Source organism: Tamandua tetradactyla, chromosome 13, assembly GCF_023851605.1.
Source record: "Tamandua tetradactyla isolate mTamTet1 chromosome 13, mTamTet1.pri, whole genome shotgun sequence".
NCBI lineage: Eukaryota > Metazoa > Chordata > Mammalia > Pilosa > Myrmecophagidae > Tamandua > Tamandua tetradactyla.
In genome coordinates this window covers 75,110,995-75,131,713 of record NC_135339.1, presented here as the reverse complement: position 1 = coordinate 75,131,713, position 20,719 = coordinate 75,110,995, and the positions used below count along the sequence as shown (strand labels likewise).

At 45.0% G+C, this 20,719-nt stretch overlaps 1 protein-coding gene across 30 annotated transcripts in view; it reads right to left on the bottom strand.

Moving 5' to 3' along the window:
• TCF7L2 (transcription factor 7 like 2) overlaps nt 1–20,719 on the bottom strand; it is a 191,370-nt gene that overhangs the window by 16,995 nt on the left and 153,656 nt on the right. For 25 of the 30 annotated variants that reach the window (XM_077126042.1, XM_077126043.1, XM_077126049.1 and 22 more), the window contains 3 exons: nt 7,761–7,893; nt 5,406–5,508; nt 3,309–3,395 (listed from right to left, as the gene is read on the bottom strand). In XM_077126042.1, the coding sequence (XP_076982157.1) occupies nt 3,309–3,395; nt 5,406–5,508; nt 7,761–7,893 (323 nt within the window). The remainder of the gene's footprint in view (nt 1–3,308; nt 3,396–5,405; nt 5,509–7,760; nt 7,894–20,719) is intronic. The other 5 variants (XM_077126045.1, XM_077126047.1, XM_077126057.1 and 2 more) reach the window with 1 other exon arrangement.

The following is a 20,719-nucleotide window of genomic DNA, read 5'->3' as shown; positions in this document are numbered from 1 at the left end:
AAATATCAATGCATAATGTAGATTTTGGGTGGGGTCCAGAATCTCAGTGGACACTTGACTCAGAAATTGCCCCCCTGTGTGGTCCTCTCCCACCTTTACCTTTACAGATTTAAAAGTTTGGTAACAGTGCTCTAAAAGTTTAGTAACAGTGATGTGAATTTTAAAATAAGAATCATGTCGGTCCTTTTAGAGTGTCCAAAAACAAAATGAAACAGAAAGTAAAAACCGAAATGACCAACCACCCTCCTCCTCTCCCCAAAAAAATGAAAATAAAAAACCCTTAGGAGACACTTGGGCTCCTGAATTACACCCTCTTCATTGCTATTACTCTAAGGCCTTGGAGGAAACATAAGTTAAGAACATATGTTCTTGGAAGCCCTTGGGTGAAGAAGTGGGTGGGATGGCAACCTGTACTGTGAATTTTAAAGGCTTGACTTTATGTCGTATGTTCCCTTCCTGTAGAATGAGAAAATGTGTGCAGACGTATGAGAGAGGGGAAAGGGGGAGAAAGATGAAAACACTATGTGCAGGTGTGTGCATGTGCAAACCAAACACTATGGGGAGACACCACAGTTTGAACACATTTTGGTCTGGGGACAAATTTCCGGTGCAGTAACAGGAAACTGACACTCGAAAGTTCCTATAACTTCACGCATACTCATATATCTGAAAACACACAGCAGGGAAAGAGGAGGCTATGTATGTGGGTTGTAGGCCTGCCTTGGCTTAAGAAATTCCTTTCTGCAGACAACTATTTCATGAAATACAATAAATACCCTAAAAATTCTAAGCAGCTCATTATATACCCCCATCTGCATTTATGGCTCCCAGCCAGAATATAATGATGAACCTTAACTTGTTAAGGACAACTAATTTTTGTTTCTGGCTGTCTCGGGGGCTTCTCTCTTACTCACTCTCACTTTATTTCACTGTTGACATGTTTCTGTTAACTGGATGTCATCTGCCGGCCTTGATTTTATGCACAAGCAGTAGGATGCATTTTCCCGTGCAACAATCCGGCTTTGAGTTGCATTAGCTTTGTCATTATTCTCTCATTTTCCCCCTTGCACTTGTAACATTTCATCTCTTCCTGCCTTATTTTTTGTGAGCCACAGTGCACCCACATTATGGTTTATACATGATCTTGCTCCCTTTGAAGCCGGCAGATTTCAGAGCCCGCTCTCGTCAGGAGGAGAGCCTTGCACCAATTTAGCAGGCTGAGGGCCCGGAGCTCCAACATCTCAATCTAAAGGGGGTCACAGGGTGGCACAAGTGAGTGTCAGCGAGAGCTGTTTAATTGCCAATCTAGGCTTCTCCATGGTGTTTAAAGTATAATGACCCATCACTTAATTCTGAGAAGTCCTGGCCCCGCTGCTGAATAGAATGAATATCAAAGGGTATTCTGGAACAGGGCAAGCTGTCTACATTTCCTATAACTGCCATAAGTATAATAGACCTATACTTCTGTCGCCCCATTACCACAATAATGTATTTAATTTGCTGTATACGTTTTTTAACTAGCTACCTTTCATAAGGCCTACCTGGGGAATCGGCTGCCTCCCCCCGCACCCCTAACCTTTCCTTCCATGGTTCCCTTCTTACCTATAAATCATTGACTAACCTCCTAATGATAACTTAATCGATAAGCTTAACCCTGATCCCTAAGCCACAATTATTTCCATACTTTTAACCTCTGGAATCCACCAAGTAAACAAACACAAAATAATCAGGTACATGGTATAAACGCTGGGACGGAGAGAGGATGAGCTGCAGGTTACAGGCTGCTCAGAAACAGCTCTCCTCCCGGGAGACTCCCTACTCCCTGCCTTACAAGGTTGTGATGACATTATTTAATGAATACACCTTCCTCTTCTCGCTTAGGGAGAGAACACACTAACATTTGCCTGCCTAACCAATACTGATTGATCACACACGGGAAATGTGCCTTTATTATAAGTACATGATATACATGGCATAATTGCAAATACTGTACACACTTACAGTTTGTCTTTTATTTTAATGAACGTGATTCTATTCTCTCCCTCACCCAAAACCACTCTTTTTAAGGATAAGAGGCACCCTGGCCAGTCTTTTTGGACTTGGACATCTTGTGTTGGCCACAGAGATTGGGGAAGGAGGCTGGGGGACAGCATCATGGCCACGTAATGCATGCTAATTTAATTATGTGCTATCATCAAAATGGATTAGTTGTTTCAGCCCATCAGGAAAGTCTAAACCTCCACCGATTTAATTACCTTGACTGAAAATCAGATGAACAGAAAATAAAACTATCATTAGGAGCAATTAGTGACTACTTAAACATACTGCTGCCAACCAGTTTGCAAATAAACTAGCAGTCACTGAAAAATTAGCCAGAATTAATTAGAGATAGCAAAAGGAGAAGATGGGGATTAGAAAGCTATGGACATACGTGTGTGGGTATATGTGTGTGTGTCTGTACATATATATTTATGTATTTAAATACAGATTCATATGTATCAAAACGCACATAAGTTTTTACTTTTTACTTTCAAAGATGTAGAGCTACACAGGCTAATAGCACTTGAAATATGGTTAGTTCAAATTGAGATGTGCTGTAAATGTAAAATGCCCATCAGCTTTCAAAAGGTAAGTTCAAAGAAAAAAAAAAAGAATGCAAAAAAAACTCATTATAGTTGCTTTAGTGATTACAAGTTGAAACGATAACATCTTGAATATACTGGCTTAAATAAAATATTAAAAATAACTTCACCTCTTTCACTTTTTAAAAAAATTTAGTGTAGAAAATTTATAATTCCATGTGGCTGACATTACATTTCTATTGGATAGTGTTTCTTTAAAAGGGTGTGTGTGTGTGTGTGTGTGTGTGTGTGTGCGTGCGTGCGTGTGTGTGTTCGGGTGGGTCCTTTCATGCTGACCCTGAAGAGTCTGAGCTTTGAAAAGATCTTTTCTCAAACTCCTCTTTGTATAATAATAAAACTACCTCCACCCTCCCCTTTCTTATCCAATACAGGGCAACAGAGAAAAGACACTAAAAAAGACCCACATGCCCTAACTGTTTCTTCCTGCTTCCTTAACAAAGATACACTGCTCAATTAATTGACTCAAAAATTCAACCTAGAAAGACATCACCTACCTTGCAATATTTTTCAATATTTTTTAGGAGTCAAGACTAATGTTTAATCGTGCACCATTAAAACACAGGTATCTACGTAACTACAGTCCCTGGATGTCCTGGCGGTGATGGAGAGAACATTCTGCAGCGTCACCCCTGGCCTGGGCTGAAGGCCTCAGTCTTGGAAACTCACCTGGACATGGAAGCGTTGACGGTCAGAGCGGTGGGGTAGGGGTGTCGGAACCCTCCTGTTGTGATTGGGTACACTGGCTGACCTTGCCTACAAAGAGGGGGGTACAGAGTGAGAGTGTGGAAACAAGGGTGGGGGTGGGGGGAAGAGAAAGAAGAAAAGGGAAAAGTTCTCTCTGCACAGTAAGCTTTATTCTCATTTGATCAGAACAAAAATCTTGGGGATTGTACAGGAAGGATCAAAGGGAAGAAACACAGAACAATTTGAATGCCATAAATCTGATAGGAATGGCTAATTAAATTTTATAACCTCTGCTTATGTCAATAGAGACCCTCTCCCCAAGCTGAAACTAGGTGTTTTGTTGTAATAATTAAAGGCGAAGTCTCGCTTGCTTTAATGGAGCCATCACACTAATTGAGGGCTACACATCCAAAGGAAAACAATAATGAATGTAAATTTATACCAAAATAAAGTACAGTGAATCAAAGGACTTCAGTTGCGCTTTGGGCCTCTTTCGGTATTTAGATCTCGGTGAGAAAACATTAAATTAACAGAGCTTAATTTGTAGCCTTTTGTCAAATTAACAAGTGTTGACAAGAGCTACCGGGGGGAGAGTCCCCAAGAAGAATTGTGGGTAACCAATAGACAATCACACCTCATTACAATAATTAAAAAATACAGCAACATGCAAAATAGCATCCTCATGAAAGACACACAACTTTTTCTGACAGAGGGTTGTCTGAGTTGGCTATTCCTTTTTATCTAGCCTTCAAATATTTCCCATCAGCTGAGTGGGGCAACTGATCACTGAGAACTATTCAAGGAATGGCCCATCCTATTTAAAAAGGAGTGGACCACACGCTCATGTTATGTCTACACTCCTGAACAAAAATAAGGAGAAAAAAATAAAACAGGAACTACACCCAGGGTTGGTATTTGGTACAGCTACTCCATAATAAAGGCTGTTTTTAAAAAAAAAAAAAAAAAAAACCGTAGAATTTGTTCAACCAGAGAAAGAATGGTAGAATTGGGGTGGGTGGGTGGGTATGAACCACTCCAAAAGCTTCACCTTCTTTAAGGCTAAGAAAGGGTGTCTTCTCTCAGACCCAAACTTTTAGGGTATTACAGGGATTTTATTCCTGTTAGGATTCAACAAATTGTCCTGTATTTTTTAAAGAACAGAAATTTTTGACAAGCGCGGAAAAATACACACACAAAAACACACAATCACAAAACACATTATACATACTACACCACACACACACACACACAATGCTTATACATGAAAGGCCCTTCTACTCTGATTTTAATTTAAAGCACACATTTTAAAAGTTGTGCAAGGATGGTTGACAGGAAGATTCCTTTACAAGGGAGCCTGGGCGATGGAAGACAAATGGTGCAAGGCCATGACGTGACCTGGGCACTGGAGCCAACACTCAAAAGGCCCTCTGTGCGAGAGGCAAGGGTGTGGGCTGCCCCATCCCACCCCTCAGTTAGGTGAAACGCTCAACACGGAGAGACTCTCAGAGAGATGCTGGCTAAGCAGCGTGGAGTTCCTCAACAGACAGAACCTTCTGCTGCTCTTATCAATTTGGGGGGTGAGGTCAGGATGGGATTGTGGGAGAATAAGGCCCACTCCCACCCCTGAATTTCAAAATTAGGTTGTGCCTGTTCTCGCTCCCTTGCCCTCCCATATGCAACTCCTACAAGGGAGCACTTGGCTCCTTGTCCAATAGCAAGACTCATTTGAGGTCACACTAGCAGAAGAGCTCTGATTAGCTTCATTGGAAAGAAACCTAGATTAAGGCTTCAGCAATCCCCCAAGCATCTTAAGGCACCTTTTGCCCAGAGGGGAGCCTAAGGCTTTGAGGAACATGGATTCAGAATGTGCCCTTTCCCTACAAAATCCATCTGAATGGTTACTTATTTGCCTGCTTTCACACAGGGCATTTTAGCAAGCACCTTTCCCAGGTCCCCCATCTAGAGATGCTCCCTCACCATCCATCCCTGTCTTCCAAAACACACATTCATGCACAGCATAAATAAGAAGCATGCCCATGTAAAAAAACGAAAAGGAAATTAAAAAATGGAACTCCTTACTGTGGTACTAACCATCCTAGCGGATGGGGGATTTGTCCTACAGTGCCAGGCGAGAGTGGATAATATGGAGATATATCTGGAGGGTGCGGAGGTCGTGGGATTCCTGAGAGAAGAAGCAGAATTTTAGGTACAAAGGCAGGAGAGAAGGGAAGAGAAACTGCTGGGGGATAGGAAAGGGGGGACGATGAAGGGAAATCTCTTCTGTAATTCTAGCATGGCTGTGATCCTAAAAGTTCTCAGCAGATTTCATCTCATTTTCCCTTAGCTCCACTTGGAAAAACTGGTTCATCTCATTCTTGATGGACTGATACATGGGATAGACTCAGAGAGCGCCACCATGGGTATTTCTACCTGGTACTACTGCTGTCTTTTCAATTAAAGACACCAAAAGGGCTTGGCACATAGTAGGTGATCACCTAATATTAATTCCCTTTGCCCTCCCAATCTGTCCCTTCATCTTTTTTAATTCTAATGACATAACTACAGGAGAGTTACTACGAGAGAGTTTGTTATATTCTAACAAACTTTCTGAGTTAGTTTTCGAAAGGGCGCATTTTTGCCTTCTTTTGAGAAATATTAGCTCCTTTAGGAAGCCTCCCCTTCAACTTAGGATATGAGTTGTAAGAGAAATGACCCAACACCATTTGACACCCTACTCCAAAAGGAGAGGCAGAGAGAGGCTGGAGGCCTGGTGTGCTGGGCTCTGGAATCCGGTTCTCTGGAGGACGGTGCCCTGTGTGATGTGAGCCCCTCTGATGAGTGGGACCCACCTCTCTTGGGGCAGGGCAAGGGAGGAGCTGAGAACTCCTCACAAGGCACCCATGAGCACGCTCTGAAGATACAAGCCACTGCCCACTTATGAATTCCTCAGGCGCACGCCCTGCAATTGATTCTTAGAAAGCAGGAATGCGGGAGCAAGCCTGACAGGGAGGAAGTGGTCTCCACAGCTGAAGTGGGAAACAGAATAGTAGCAAATAAAACAAAGTATTGAAGGGAATGAGCTGCACAATCATGGATAAAAACTATTTCATTTATTTTTTATTCATTCGGGAAGCTTTTAATCTGTAAATTGAGTCTCCCTGGGTAACATTTTCAGGCAGGCATTGCTTTCTCTCTCCTACAAAAACCAAACAGATTAACTGGGTTTGGACCAGACACCGAGCCATTTGCACACTTGAAAGAATGTTTGCAGAGGGAAAGTAAACACTCTACCGACGTTAATCATATGTTTTACGATAACCATTGAAAAGCTATTCCCTATACCACCATTTTTTAAATGAGACGCTGACGTGGACATTCTCGTGCAGAGCCTGGGGCCGGCTGGTAGTCCCCAAAAAAGGGGATTCCGTGGCAGGCAGGCTGGTGAAAACCAGCGCATGTGCAGCTTCGTTCAGGGGCAGCAAAGGTGCCCCAAATGCATGGCTCATCTCAGCCCAACACCAAACAGTCCCTCCTGACAGAGTGACATGGAATCAACATGTAAAGTCCATGCTTCTAATTCAGTAGCTGAGAATAGGAGCCCTTGGCCAGTGCCCCTTCAATCTGAAAGTCACGCCCCAGCCTTAGCCACTCTTCTAAGACCTACCCTGGCCCCATGAGCTGTGGCTGTCTGCTTATTTTAAATCTTGTTGTAGGGAGGGTTACAGGTGACACTGCTTTCTTCCTCTGCCTCCTTTGGGAGGAAAACAGAAATTGGGCAAGTGGAATGGAAAAGAGGATGAGTGTAAGAGATAAAGTGGCAATTCTGTCTAGGACCCTACTGATTGACTGTTCTAAGACGAAATGACGAAACCTTCAAGGACTTCGGTTTTCACATCTGTAAAATGGGCTTGATGATAACCAAGGATAATGCAGGGGAGGAATAAGCAGGGTCAGTTAGTAGGAGAATAAGGGACTGAGCAATGGGGCTTCTTGAGGCTGTGCCAACAAGTCATCGTCGAGCAACTAGAGTCCCTTTGCCACTGAGGGGCCCAGTGCTTTGGGCAGCCATGAAGTAGGGTCTCCCAGGAACCTGAAAGGGACCCCACTGCTTCTTCCAGGTCTGTTTCAGGGTCTCCTATAAAGCACTCCTGAAAATCACCCAGGGATTTATAGCCAGGTTCCCCAGCCAGCTCCTCCAGGGGTACTGGGAGCTCCCACCAGCTCTCCAGCACGACAACTAGACTCCTCAAAAGGCAACAGGAAGACCCCTCCCCCACCACAGGGGCCTCGGCCTCCCCAAAGCATTTCCCTTCCAACACCCACAGCTGACCCTGCGGACCACACCCCCATCCCCGGCTTCCCACAGAATGCATGCAGAGGCTCTGGCAGCCCCAAGCGCAGAACCCTCTCCTGGCTCCCAAGCACACGGCCTACCTGTTTTGGGGTCTACGTCGGCTGGTAAGTGTGGAGGGGGGTTTCCCGGGGTGAAGTGCTCATTGCTGTAGGTGATGAGAGGCGTGAGTGGGTGCACATGGTGGGGGTGCTGCACAACCGGCACTTTGTTCGACTGTTGGGAGAAAAGGGACAGAGAGGGACACCGTCAAGCTGGGGCCCAGCAGCTCGAGACTTGAGAGCACAGGCCCGGCTGCTTCCCGGGCAAGCCCCTCCCACCTCCACCTATAAGTGGTACTTGGCTCCCCCCACCCCCACCCATTTAGAAATACCAGGTACACTGCAGAGCAGCTCACTGCGTTGCAGCCTTTGGCTTTAACCTCCCCACAGAGCCTGGCTTTTTAAAGACCGTCCCCATCACCACCCCATCATGGAGCCCAAGAGTGTGCACTTTTCCCATTGGCAGGTAAATCGAAGTAGGGACTTTAATCTCCCAAGCCTACTGTGTTCCTGCACAGGGGGGGATCTCCTACCCAGGGCCCCACCAGCAGGACCTCCAGGAGGCTGGCAGGTTTCCCCGGGAACAGCCAGGAAAACCCTCATTTGCAAGAAACATGGCAGGGCCCAAATCTTACCCATCCAGCCTCCACCCCCACTCCCAGCCCCCCAGCCCCAGCCCCTGAGAAACGGCGGGCAGGGTAGGCTCCTTTACAGACAGCTTGCATAAAAAGCCCCACGCGCGCGGTCTGGTTGGAGCATGAACTTTACCAGAAAGCTCTAAACTGCCAGGCAAGCACCTGCATATTTTATGCAGATGACAGCAGCCCAGATTCATTAGGAATTTCATTAGGAAGTCATGGGGAATGCTAATAAAAATTAACTGAATGATGATGAATTGGGCTAATAAAAGGTATGCATTTTAGAAATGGGCAGTGCCAGTAAACGAAGTAGAGGCATTTTTTATGTCTGGTAAGGGTGGATAGGTGGAGAAAGGCAGGAAAAAAAAATACAAAAGCATTTTAAAGATTTTTCTAATTGCCATGACCAGGCCTTCCCAAATTATTCTCCTCCCCTAGCCCACCCCATTCTCAGCCGACCCCAGGCCCGCCCCCCACTCCACTATACCGTTTTGTAACCTAGCCTGGCAAGATCACAAAGAAAAAATTAAGCTGAAACAAGAGAACTACTGGGCCATTTACTGAAAGTAATCCAATTGCAAAAAACCCTATTCCCAACAGAGGATTTTCACTAAAATCCTACAACAGGGACATTTAACCAGATTAGGTACCAGCGAAGATAAAGAGGCTAGTATTAGATGATGAATGGATTAGAGTCAAGTTTCATTTTAGAACGTGTCTTCATTTCCTTTTATTACTTTTAGGAAGGCACAACTTGCATTAACATCAAGGAAAAGGAACTGCATTAAAAGAAAAGAGGAAGGTCCTAGTGCTGCCCACTAGTGCTTCTCGAGTTCAGGGACCACGGAGCAGTTTTCTCTGCTTTTTCCTTTGTCTTTTTTTTTTTTTTTTTTAAACAGATGAGAGCATTTGTTATCATGGCTAATTATGAAAAAGGCATCTTTAAAAGGGACTTCTAACTTGTGCATGGGTTGTTTGGAAAGAAAAATATGGACTTACTAGACACTCCAGGAAGAAAACACAGAAAAAGGAGTCAATACTGCCAACAACCTCGTTTACTGGCTTCTAGAAACAACCAGGCTCTTTTGGAGAAAGAGACCAGCTGGTTGCTCACAGGCACCTCTTGTGAGTTACCATTTTGGAATCCAAGGGTTTAAATTAAAAGCCACCAAAGCAGAGGGAGCTTTGGAAAGCAGTACCACTCCTTCAAGTTCGGCAGCTGCCAAGATCTGGGTGAGGCCAAGTCCAGCAGGGTGAAGGAATGTCATGGAGGAGTACTGAGGACTCCTTGAGGAAACATTTCTGCTTAGGACAACTTGAGAACTTTCCAAGAATAAGCTCCTACTGTATGCTAGGGTGGTGATGGAGACAGACTGACACAGACGGAGTGGTGGTCAATGGAAGAGAAAAAACTGTTGTTGCCTTGCAGAAGTTTTCAGTTTGCAGAGAAAGATACAACCCACTGATGTATAACAAAGACCAGTCCCACACGAGCAGTGGGACCGGTGGTAAGAACCAAACATACCCTCGAAGAGGAAGATTCTTGTTTTGGGGTAGAAAGACTTCTGGGGAGCTGGACTACCATACCAAGGGAAGGAAGTGAGAACATAAATCCATGATGGAGGAGGACAGAGGGTTGGTGGTAGGCAAGGAAACCTGCAGCTTTCAATCCTGGCTGAATCAAGCATTTTTCAGGATGCTTGTTACAGATAAGGATTCCTGGACCCTACTCCTAGGACATCACTCAGCAGGGAAAAGGCCTGGGCTCAGGACCCACATGTCCTGGGTCTGTGTGCTAGGTGGCTCTTCTGTTCAAACACGATGGAGAAGTCTTAGATCAGAGAATCTATGGGCACAGATGACCACAGGATAAGAGGCTGGAGTATTGATCAAGAGTCAAGTCCTAGTTTCTAGAGAATACAAGAAGAGGGCTAAGCATAGACCCCAGCACAAGAGAGCACAGGACTAGTGGTTTATTACTGTGATTTTTATGTTAGGGAGAAGCTTCCCAGATGCCATGGTTCCATCTGTAGTACAGGAGCACCAATTCCACAGCTGTCTTCCAAGAGGACTAATAGGAAAATTGGGGTGGTAGGGCGGTAGTGGTGGGAAGCCCCCTTTCTCTGCTTATATAGCAAAGGGTGAAGATATTCATGTGGGCAGCAATGAAGTTAACTAGATTTGGGATTTAAAAATTAATTTTTCCTCTCCTCCTCTTGGATATATATATGAAGGGGATTGTAACAACAGCTGGAGCCCAGTTCTGGCTACCAAAGGCCCAGATTATTCTGTACACCTGAGCATGACCAAGTGGTTTCTTCCTTCCTGTTCAGTCAAAACCCTATGGCATGGGGGGCAGGGGGAATAGGTGGGAAATTTTAGGTGCAGCCACGTGGTTGTATCTGCAGAAACCAGGATCTAGTCCCAGGCTCCCTCCATCCTGCCTATACCTGGGATTGCTTTCACGATGGGCAGATTCTCTGTCTGCAGAAGCCTATGTCTCTCCAGCCTGAGAACCCACAGTCTTTTCTTTCTACACCATGTCACATCCAGTGCTGGAACTGAGTTTACATGTGTCTTGATCCCACCATATTTAAGCTTCCTAAAGTCAAGGACACTGTGCTTCCCAGAATGCTCAGTCTTTGGGAGTGGTGAGCACAATCCTATATATTGTCTAAGAACCTCCAAACTGCAATAGCAAGCATTAGAGGAAGAGAAGGAGAGAGCCAATCACACAGATTCCTTTTAAGTAAATGGCTAAGTTCTTTAAATGTAGTCTACTTAGAATCACGGCCCAGAGCTGGGGGTCCTTTGGAAACCTCTGGGCAATACCCTCACGGACATTATCTCAGTTACAACAGCACCTTAAAAACCATCTCAGAGCCTCCTAGCACCGCACAGTGACTAAGAATGTATGAAACCAAGCAGGACCTGGGTTTAAATTCTACTTCCCCAGACTAGCCGCGTGACTTCTCCCAAGTCTCTGTAAACTCTGGAGGAGAATTCTGACTACCTCATAGCCCTGTTGTAAAAATTACATGAGCTCACGCATGTCCAGTGCTTAGCCCAGTGCCTTGCACACAGGTGAACACAGAAGGAAAAGTAGATTTAAAAAATGTAATCCAATGAATGCTAACAAGGAGGTACGCAATCCAGATTGCACCTCTGGTCTCATGTAATTAAACTCTCAGGTGGAAAGCACACAGTCATGGACTTCAACATGATGGCAAAGGTAAGGGTTACAGGGCAAAAGTCTGTGCGTGATTTGTGGTGACCCTTCCTCAGGCACACGCCCTTCTTAAAAATGTACTATTTGATCAATAAATATATATTTTACTCTCTCTTTTGAGAAAAAGCTATCCCTTTATTACATTAATAAATCAGACTGTGCAGAAGAGTTGAAAGTTAAATAAGAATAGTTAGAGATGACCAAGGTCCTTCCAGAATCAGGGTAGGGCCTTTAAGCAAGAACTCACACAAACGAAACAAAAACAATACAAGTAAAAAATGTCCCTTAGAATTTCCCCATCTCTTCAGATGGCTCCCACTTCTCCTTTAAAGAGGCCTTAAAGATAGTATTTCAAACTACCACCATAAGAAAAGTCAGATATGAAAAGTATGCTGTTGTTTTTTTTAAGAAGTATAAGAAGTTGGGGAAGGAACATGGACAACCTTCCAGAAATGCACTCAAAGAATCTAAATGAAAGCAACAACCTACACTGGAAGTGTTGGTGAGGCCAACAGCCTGCAATAGTTATTCCCTCCCCATTTTCTCCTTTTACAGATGAAGAGTCCAGTGTTCCATGCAAACAACAGCAGCACAAAACTAGGCACCTTTTAGTAACTACTTTATCTAAACAGGTCTTCAAAACTGGGGGTCCAAAATCATTACCACTAGTGATGGCTAACTAACATTCAAGGTCAAGGTTGTGTTGGTCGTGGGAAACCACACAGAGAGCCTAAGTTACTGGTATGTAGCCCTTTGAGAATATGATAAAAACTATGAATAGCTGCTCTTCTAAAATAGCAAACATTCATAAAATAGTCTGCACAATTTCAGGGTGTTATACCATGGTTGCCACCATCAGCACCTGAAACGTGCCCATGGAACCACAGAACCCCTTTTCTAGATGATCCTGGGGAACGACAGGAGAACAAGGACTGACCTGCTGCTATAAATGAAGCACTAGAATAAGCACCAGCACAGGCCACACAGCGACCACTGGACGAGGTGCGGCCCCTGTGTTACGTGTGTCATGGACTTTATTCTATTAAGTCCGCGTGACAGATCTGTGAAGTAGTCGGCATGTGTCCACGCAGTAGGTGAAGAAAGGTGAATGCTGGGAAAGTGCTGTTTCCAGGTCTTGATGTCTCACATTCGGCCATGCGCCTGTGGGCACCTCCACGATGTCCCTGGAGGTGCCCAGGGTGAGCCCAGGGTGACGGGGCTCATGGTGGTGCCGAGGTAGCCAGCTATGCCTCGATAAGGTCAGCTGGGCCGACCTTCCTTTTTGGACACAGGATCTTCAGTCCTCAAAGTACTGGAAACTGGACCACTTTCAGTGAACAATGGGCCCATTTCCTCCAAACCAAAAATCAGGAGTAGCTCAGGGGTCTCCCTGCCTCTGCCAGATTCACCCTTGCCGTAGACTGAGTAGTAATAATAGCAAGGGTTTTTACAGTATTTTGCATGTTATGGGAGGTGGAGGGGTAAAGAACACTTAATGGGATGTTTCTGTTTCTCAAATGTAAACTCGTAACATCAGAGCCCAGCAGGATTCTGATGATAAAAATACACTGTGCTAACAAGAAACTAAAGAAAAAGTCAGCTAAAGCACGAACTCATTAAATGAAATAAACAGTCCCTATTTAAAAGGAACCAAACTCCTCATCTGACTAAATCATTAGGGCTTTATGCTTCCTACCTAGAGAAATTGCTGTTTCTCAAAGCAAAGTCCTCCCTTGTTCTATTCATTAAGTTCTATGAGCTTTGAGCAGTGGATAGTTAAAATTATATTTAAAAAAAAAAAAAGGGTTCTTTAGCAGCCCTCAAAGTGCAAAGCCTTTCCACCCGAAGTATTCATAGAAGTATGGGGGGCTGGGAGAGAAGAAGGGAGTCGTCGCCCTGGTGGCTGACCTCTGACCTTTCAAGAACCCTTAAGCTTAGTGTTCTGCAAGTTGGCCGTGCCACCCTCATCGCCAGGCGCCCACACACCCGTCCAAATGCTGTTCATAATTCGGAACTTGGCAAGTGAAAGATTGATTAAGGCACTTCTAGATCAGCCCCCTCTGCTAGGCCCCCTGTAACCCCAGCCCCTCAACCTTCTATAACTGTGGGTAACCTAAAGGGGATGAAAGCTGGCCATTCACCTCGCAACCTATTAATCAACAGACATTGAAAACAAATAGAGGCATTGCTGGCCTGGCCTCTCCAGCGGCCCTCCTCTTCAATCCTCCCCACTGCTCTCCCTTTCTGCAGAAGAAAAATGGGGCCAGAAAGTGCCTTTATGAGCCCAGCACAATAAAACAAAAGCAGCACAGAGGAGCATTTGTCAGCCTTTTCCCCTCCTCAGGGTGGATATGGAAGGTCTTCCGTGGTGTAAAATTACCAGCCTGCTCAGGGTCTGAAATTGACATCAGGAAGGGACACCTTTTGCTCCAGGTTCACATTTACAAGTGGGCTTATAGCTTATCTCCCTGTGCTCCCCAGATGCCGCTTATTGTGGCAACTCGTGAAATGTTTCTAGACATTTCACGTTCACCGAAGTCATGGAGAGTTGGCAGAGAGGAGGGGTTAGGGATGAAGGAGGGGCTGGTTCCTGCTCGTCAACCACCCCTCAGTGACTCAACTAGTCCTCCTGCCCCACGACCCGTTACCCAACAACTAGCGACCGTTTCTCCAGGTGCCAGAAGGACCGAAGGAGATGCTCATGGGTCCCATCCCAACTTATCTCCGTATTCTGCACACCTCTCATGTACCCAGAGAGTGTGGCAGGTGGACATCTAGGCTGGGTGAAACGGGTTTCTGTGAAGCCTTTTACCCTGATGTTCTCCCCTCACAGCCACGGGAGGTCCCACCAGCCAGGACCCACCGATGGTAGTGCCCAGGCCCCTTTCCTGGGTTAAGGTTGCTCTCTTCCATCTGAGGCTGTACCTGGCTAATGGCACACTGCTTCACCGGACAAGCCAGCAGGTGTCACAGGGCTTGGGTTTTACTTGGAGAAGTGAGGTGGGAAAAGAGGGGAGGCCTGCCCAAGACTGGCAGAAATCAATCGATCACCCTGCCCCTTCCACTCAGCGGGTGTCACCCGGCTGGGCTGCCACAGGATTTACCCACACAGGATTTACCCACAAAGGGGCAGCGTCTACAGCCCCGCATGTTAGCAACAACTGACTTTCTCTCTCTCTTCTGGAATCAAATCCATTTCAGCAGCAAGAAGAGAAAGAAAGGAGATTCTCCCTGCTGTCTACAAAATCCTGCTGACTCATAGTTTCTCATGTACTCATGCAGGCATTAAAATTCTCCTTACAGGGAAATGATTGAACAGGGGAGGCACAGAGAGGATAAATGTGTGGTCAGTTTTCATTCAAATTCTTACAAACACATGCATATACAGAGAGCTAACTCAAACCATCTTAAACCTTGCGTATTTTTCTTTTCGGAGGAGAGGTCTTCTATAATATGGCAACCCATTTTTTTGGCATTGGTATTTGGCAACACACCAAATAGATTGCCAAGCATTAAAGGTCTAGAAGGCCAATTTTAGTTCTTCTGAATGACCTTTTCTTAATCCCCCGAAAAGAAGGAGGAGAGGAGTGGGGTGAGACGTTAGAGAAGTTGGGGTGGGGGAGCGGACAAGGGTGAAAATAAAGATGTGTTCCAGCTGCTTGGCTTGGGAAAGCTGCAGCAAAGGCCCGACCCAGCAAAGCTGTGCTTTCACAGGCTCTCAAATAATTACTTCCAGTTAAGTTCATTAAACATAATTTATTTCCACTCATTCTCATTTATTTTCCAATAAAAAGAAAGCATCCTATTGTGCTTCCCCGAGCGAACCTCTAAAGCACTTGCAAGCTTAAGTCTTGGCCTGTCCAGTCCAGGCTCGCCCCTGACCAGGGAGGTGCCAAGTCCCGCCTGCCTCTCTCCGGCAGTAGCATGCCACGGCATCGCAAAATTCTCAGCCGAGAAGTCAGTGAGGGGGTGTGACAGGCATGCCAGGGTTCCCTGACTGTCCTAACCCTCCACGACGTCTCTGAGATGAAGAAACAGCCACTTCACCCTTAAGTTCCCAGGAATCTGCCACCTCCACCCCTGGCAAGATATTTCTCTACTATTTGGATATTAAATAATTAGCATCAGCATAACCCAAGCTTGTTAAGTCACTGAGTTTGCAGAGAATGTTGGGGAACAGGGTAAGTGAGTATAGGTTTTCAAAAGAGACCCGGGAATAAATCTAACTTATTCCAAATGGAGGAACCCAAAAGCTCACATCAGAATAACCTTTTTAAAATAATAATTTCCAGGTCGCTCCTCCTCCCAAACACAACCACCTGATTTCTAGTGATTCCTGAATACAATGGAAAGGAAATTGCCAGTTTTGATTCAGGATAAACTTTAAGTGTGTAACAGTTATTATACCCTAGGAATTTAAAAGAAGTAGTGAATGAAATCCAATGCCACCACTCTTTTCTAATTCATTTACAACGAAGAACGCATTCAAGAGTCTTCTGTTTTCTTATCTACTCTGTGCCCAACTTCTATATCGAATCCATATTCAAAAACCATGCCTGCTGCCAAACTGAGTCTGTTAAATGTTCCAAGAAACAGCTTTCCTCCAGAGGTGAGAGGTAAATAGTCTCCCTAGAAAAGAGCAGGTAGACAGAGGAGAGCAATGAACGCTGTTCACGGGGGCCCAACGGACACAGCTGTGCAAACCTAGAATCCAGCAGAAGTGTACCAAAGACAGAAAGGACGGCGGCAACCACAAGGCAAAACTACTTCGTTCCACTATATTTTGCCCAGTCGGGATCCCAAACACGGCATCCTTCAAGGGGCATCCACAGCCTCAATAAATGATACATGTGAAAAAGACATGGAATAGAGAGGGCAAAAGCACAGTTTCTCCTTCTTCTGATCGTGAGTTGCCGTGTTGCAAGCTTAAGGTAGCAAGGGAATGACCCAGGCAAAGTTCAATCTAAAAAAATCCTCAAATGTGTGCGGAAGTATGTAATCTGGAGGGCATGTCAGGATTTCATCACATTCCAAAATATTACAGAAGGAAAGAATTCCATCCCATACCTCAGCCGGCCCCCCTCCCCAACCCCAAACCACAAAGGGGAGGTTTTCCGAAGAATACAAGGTCGCAGGCTCTGTTGCTTTTAGAAAATGCCAATGTGGCAGCCTGTTGTGACAATACACAAATCATACCATCTGTACTACTGGAGTCGGGTGTTTAGCCTTTAAGAGCAACACTCTTCTCAAAAGACAACAAGAAAAATGGAGGTTTACCGCCCGCAAAGCAGCAGGACCACTATTAAACAACCAAAGTAACTGGAGTATGCAAAGGTCTAGAACCTTGCAGGAACCTCGAAAGGAGAGACTGCGCTGGCTGGGAAATTTGGGGCAACATAACTTACACACGTGCAGCACCAGCTTGCACTCTCTGCCCCACAATGTGTGACAGTTTTCACCATGGATTTAACTAGAGCATTGTGCGCATGAGAAAGGAAAACCAAGACGCCCACCTGTTAAAAGTGGTAGTCTATCACTTTGTGTCTTAATCCAACATACAGGGCCTTAATAGATTTTCAAAACGTACAGACTCTTAGTTGGTAGTTGATTTCATTTCATTCCTTGTTCCCCCCAAATTGGATCTAAAGGTGATCAACCACTGCAAATGTTTCTATTGCTCGGCCATTCAATTAAAAATAATAATAATAATAATAATAATAAAGATAATTAAGGAATTCCCTACAAGTTCATGAGACTGGCCCTATAGCTTGTGGTGGAAGATTTAACCCAATAGCTGAACAGAGTATGTGTCCTAAATCCCAAACCGGTGTTGCAAAAAGGCCTCCTCTTAATCATTAACAACAAAACGAACTGCCATCGGTCTCTTGCTCACGTTTCCAAAATACGTTTTATATTAAGTTTAGAAAAATACAAACACCACCAGCAAGACCGTAGCCCTAAAAGGCTGGCATCTAAATCTGGAGATTGCAAACAAATACAAGTAAAAATAGAACAACAGAAATTTTGCATTAAATATGAAACCAAAATACACAGTTTACATAAACCCTGCTCCCGTAAAAAGCCTTATTGCTCAAAAATGTTTCAAGCTTCGAAAGCCTTCTCCTCCAGGAGGCTGTGTCATTTTCTTTCTCTTTCTTCTAACTGAGCCCACCCTGGTGAGCGAAGAAAAAAATTATTTGTTAGAAGTAACCCCAAACCCCGCCACCCCAGGTCACCCATACTTGGGGAGCCAGTCTAAGGTGCTATATAACTGTAAGGATTGGGATGAAAGTGAAGCTTTCTCTCCTCCCCATGGGTTTTTTAACCCTTTCTCCCCCCTCCCCAAAAAACTGCTGAGAAAGGTGCCCAGCGAAAGAGCACAGCCTGAATTGACCACTTTATTCTTATTTTGTTTTTTTCCTTTCCACCATCAGAATTTTAAAAAACAACAAAGCACAGAGGTTCAATGGTCAAGACCACAGGACACACACGGACACACACGGACACACACACACACACACACACACACACACACACACACCACCGCTACTCACCCAGCAATTCAAATTGAGGTGCCAACCGCCCAACTGCTGGAAGAGAGAGAACCCGGAGGCCACGGTGCCTCCCTTACCATTCAAATCTTCCATTCCCACTAAAACTGCATCCCTCGGGTACATAATAGCTTTGGTTTTCCTTCTGTCTACCTCAAAAAAACTTTCTCGATACCTTCAGGATGGGACTGGACCAGCTTTTTTTTTTCCCCTCCTCCCTTACTGCTTTCTCACTTTTATTTTTCCTCCCAGCTTCCCCTCCCTTTATACCTTTCACTTAAAGAGCTGGAAAAAAGCATCTTAAAAGATTGAGATGGCTCCAGATTTTTACCCTGGTATATCCAAAATGCTCGAGACTCTTGCTCCTATTGCCTACAATTGTTTTGTTACTTATTCCCCCAGCACACACATCCCACAAAGGAAAAAACCACCACCAAAAAAAGCCCTAAAATCTAGTTAAGCTGGTTTGCAGGTTAAATTTATTATTATTTTTTTTTAATTAAACAAAAAAAACTGCTTCTACTTTCTAAACTTTACCACTACGGAATGCGTGAAGGAAGGGGGAAGGCCCATTTTTCCCCAGCCAGCTCAGGGCACCTAAGCGAAGTTCCCTCCCTCACCCGTTACCTTGGGCAGCAGGGACAGAGCTACCGCTAAGAGTAGCAAAGAAATTACGGCCGGCCAGGAGGGAAAATGATCAACGGAATGCAGGAGGCAGGCACTTTATCTGCAAGATTGTCAAATCCCTCAAAACAAATTTCTTAGGGAGAGGGCTGCCATGGGAAAGGGGGAGGGGAAAGTAAAGTCTATTTTCTTGTCACAGTGACACGGAAGTGACATTTTGCAGGGCCTTCCCTGCCACACACACATGCACACACACGCGCGCGCACACACACACACCCTCATTTCCTTCCAGACTAAGAGGCTGTGCCTTAAAGATTTGCAACTGACCTTTCTGGAAGCAGAAGGACGTAAGCTTCCTGTGTTCACGGGCATTCCGATAGTCAGAACGCTAACTCACTTTTTGAGAACTGTAGAGTTTTGTAAGCTTTCCCCAGAATGGAGTGGGGAGGGGGGAGAGGGGGAGAGAGAGAGAAAAAGAGAGAGAGAGAGAGGCAAGAGAACGCAAAGGCCATCACTAAGTCCCACAAACCCGACTTACTTTTCCTGGGGTTCCTACAGCATCCAGGGCTGGGTACATTTGTCTGGGTTTAACTTAATTTGAGCTGAGAAACTCAGACATCCCACAGGCCTGAAATCATCCTCTTTTACAGGAAGGAGGGGTACGTGGCTGTGCAAGGAGGGGTTAAACACAGAAGAAAGTTGAAGAGGACAAAACATGCCCCTAACTGTCTCCCCCCCCACCCCCACCGAAGTGTTAAATACATTTCACCCTCTTCAAAAGCAAGCAAACAACTCCGATTTGCCAACAGGCAAAAAAAACAGCCCGCCACGTGGGATCCTGGGCTGAAATCTATCCGAGAAATAGGCGCTGGAAGCAAGACCAGTTGCAAAGATTTGGTGTCTTCCGGCGGCGGGACACACCTAACAGACGAAATGTGTTCTTAATTGACTGATCTGATAGCCGAGCTGTTTATCTCCGAACCCACCGGGCTGTTTTCAAGGTGTATGTCTTTAAATAATCTGTTAATACATGGGACAAATTAATAACTTTTGCTCCCCCACCCCTGCCCCCATCTAAATAAAAAACAAGGGCAAGAAGGACTTAAAGAGAAGGGGGGAAGAAATGAGAAGTCTTAATTTTCTTCTTCTCCTCTTCTCATTTAAAAGACTGCTCTGTGGCCCCTCTTTCTGTACTTAGCCAGCCTGGCTGTGCGAGTGTCAGACAGCAATCTTTAAGATCCGTACCACCAAAACAAAACCCTGCCATTTCCCTTTACATGGCGGGAACAAAAGCAATGAGCCTCAGGCTTGACAAGTAAAAAGCCCACCACATAGCAACCTGACGGTCTCGGACCCCTCTATTCACGCGGCCACCGCACTCCACCGCAGCCTTTGTCCCACATGCAATTTCTTAAGTAAACTCCAAGTTCTCTGCCCGCTGACCGACAGCTCCCAATCACTCAGCGACAATAACTTATAAAGTGCAGCCGGCAGGATGGGCAACTCCGACCAGGGATTTGTTTTCGGGCTTTCTCAAGAGAAAAGGAAAATGGAAAGAGTACGATGAGCCAACGCATTCCACGCAGACCTCCTCCTCCTTAAAAAGAAAAGGGAAATCTCTTGAATTTCTGCAAACTAACTCCTAAGAAAACTGTTGCTGGATCTTTTGCTATGCCATCGATCTGTTCTGAGTCTATCCCTAGAGTGTCGCGATTTGTCAGAAGCACACGCAGACTTAGATCATTTCCATTTAAAAAAAAAAAAAAATCAGAAGGTGATCAAGTGCTGCAAAGTTCTGTGGGATTTTAAAAAAATATTTTCTCCAAATCAAAACGAGAGCTTCCTTTCCCTTTTAGCATGAAATTACAACCAGGTGGAGGAAAAACAAAGTCAAGGGGAGGACGAATTGCTGATATATACCCCCATCCTCATCATCTGCAAAGTTTTCTTGTTTTTGTT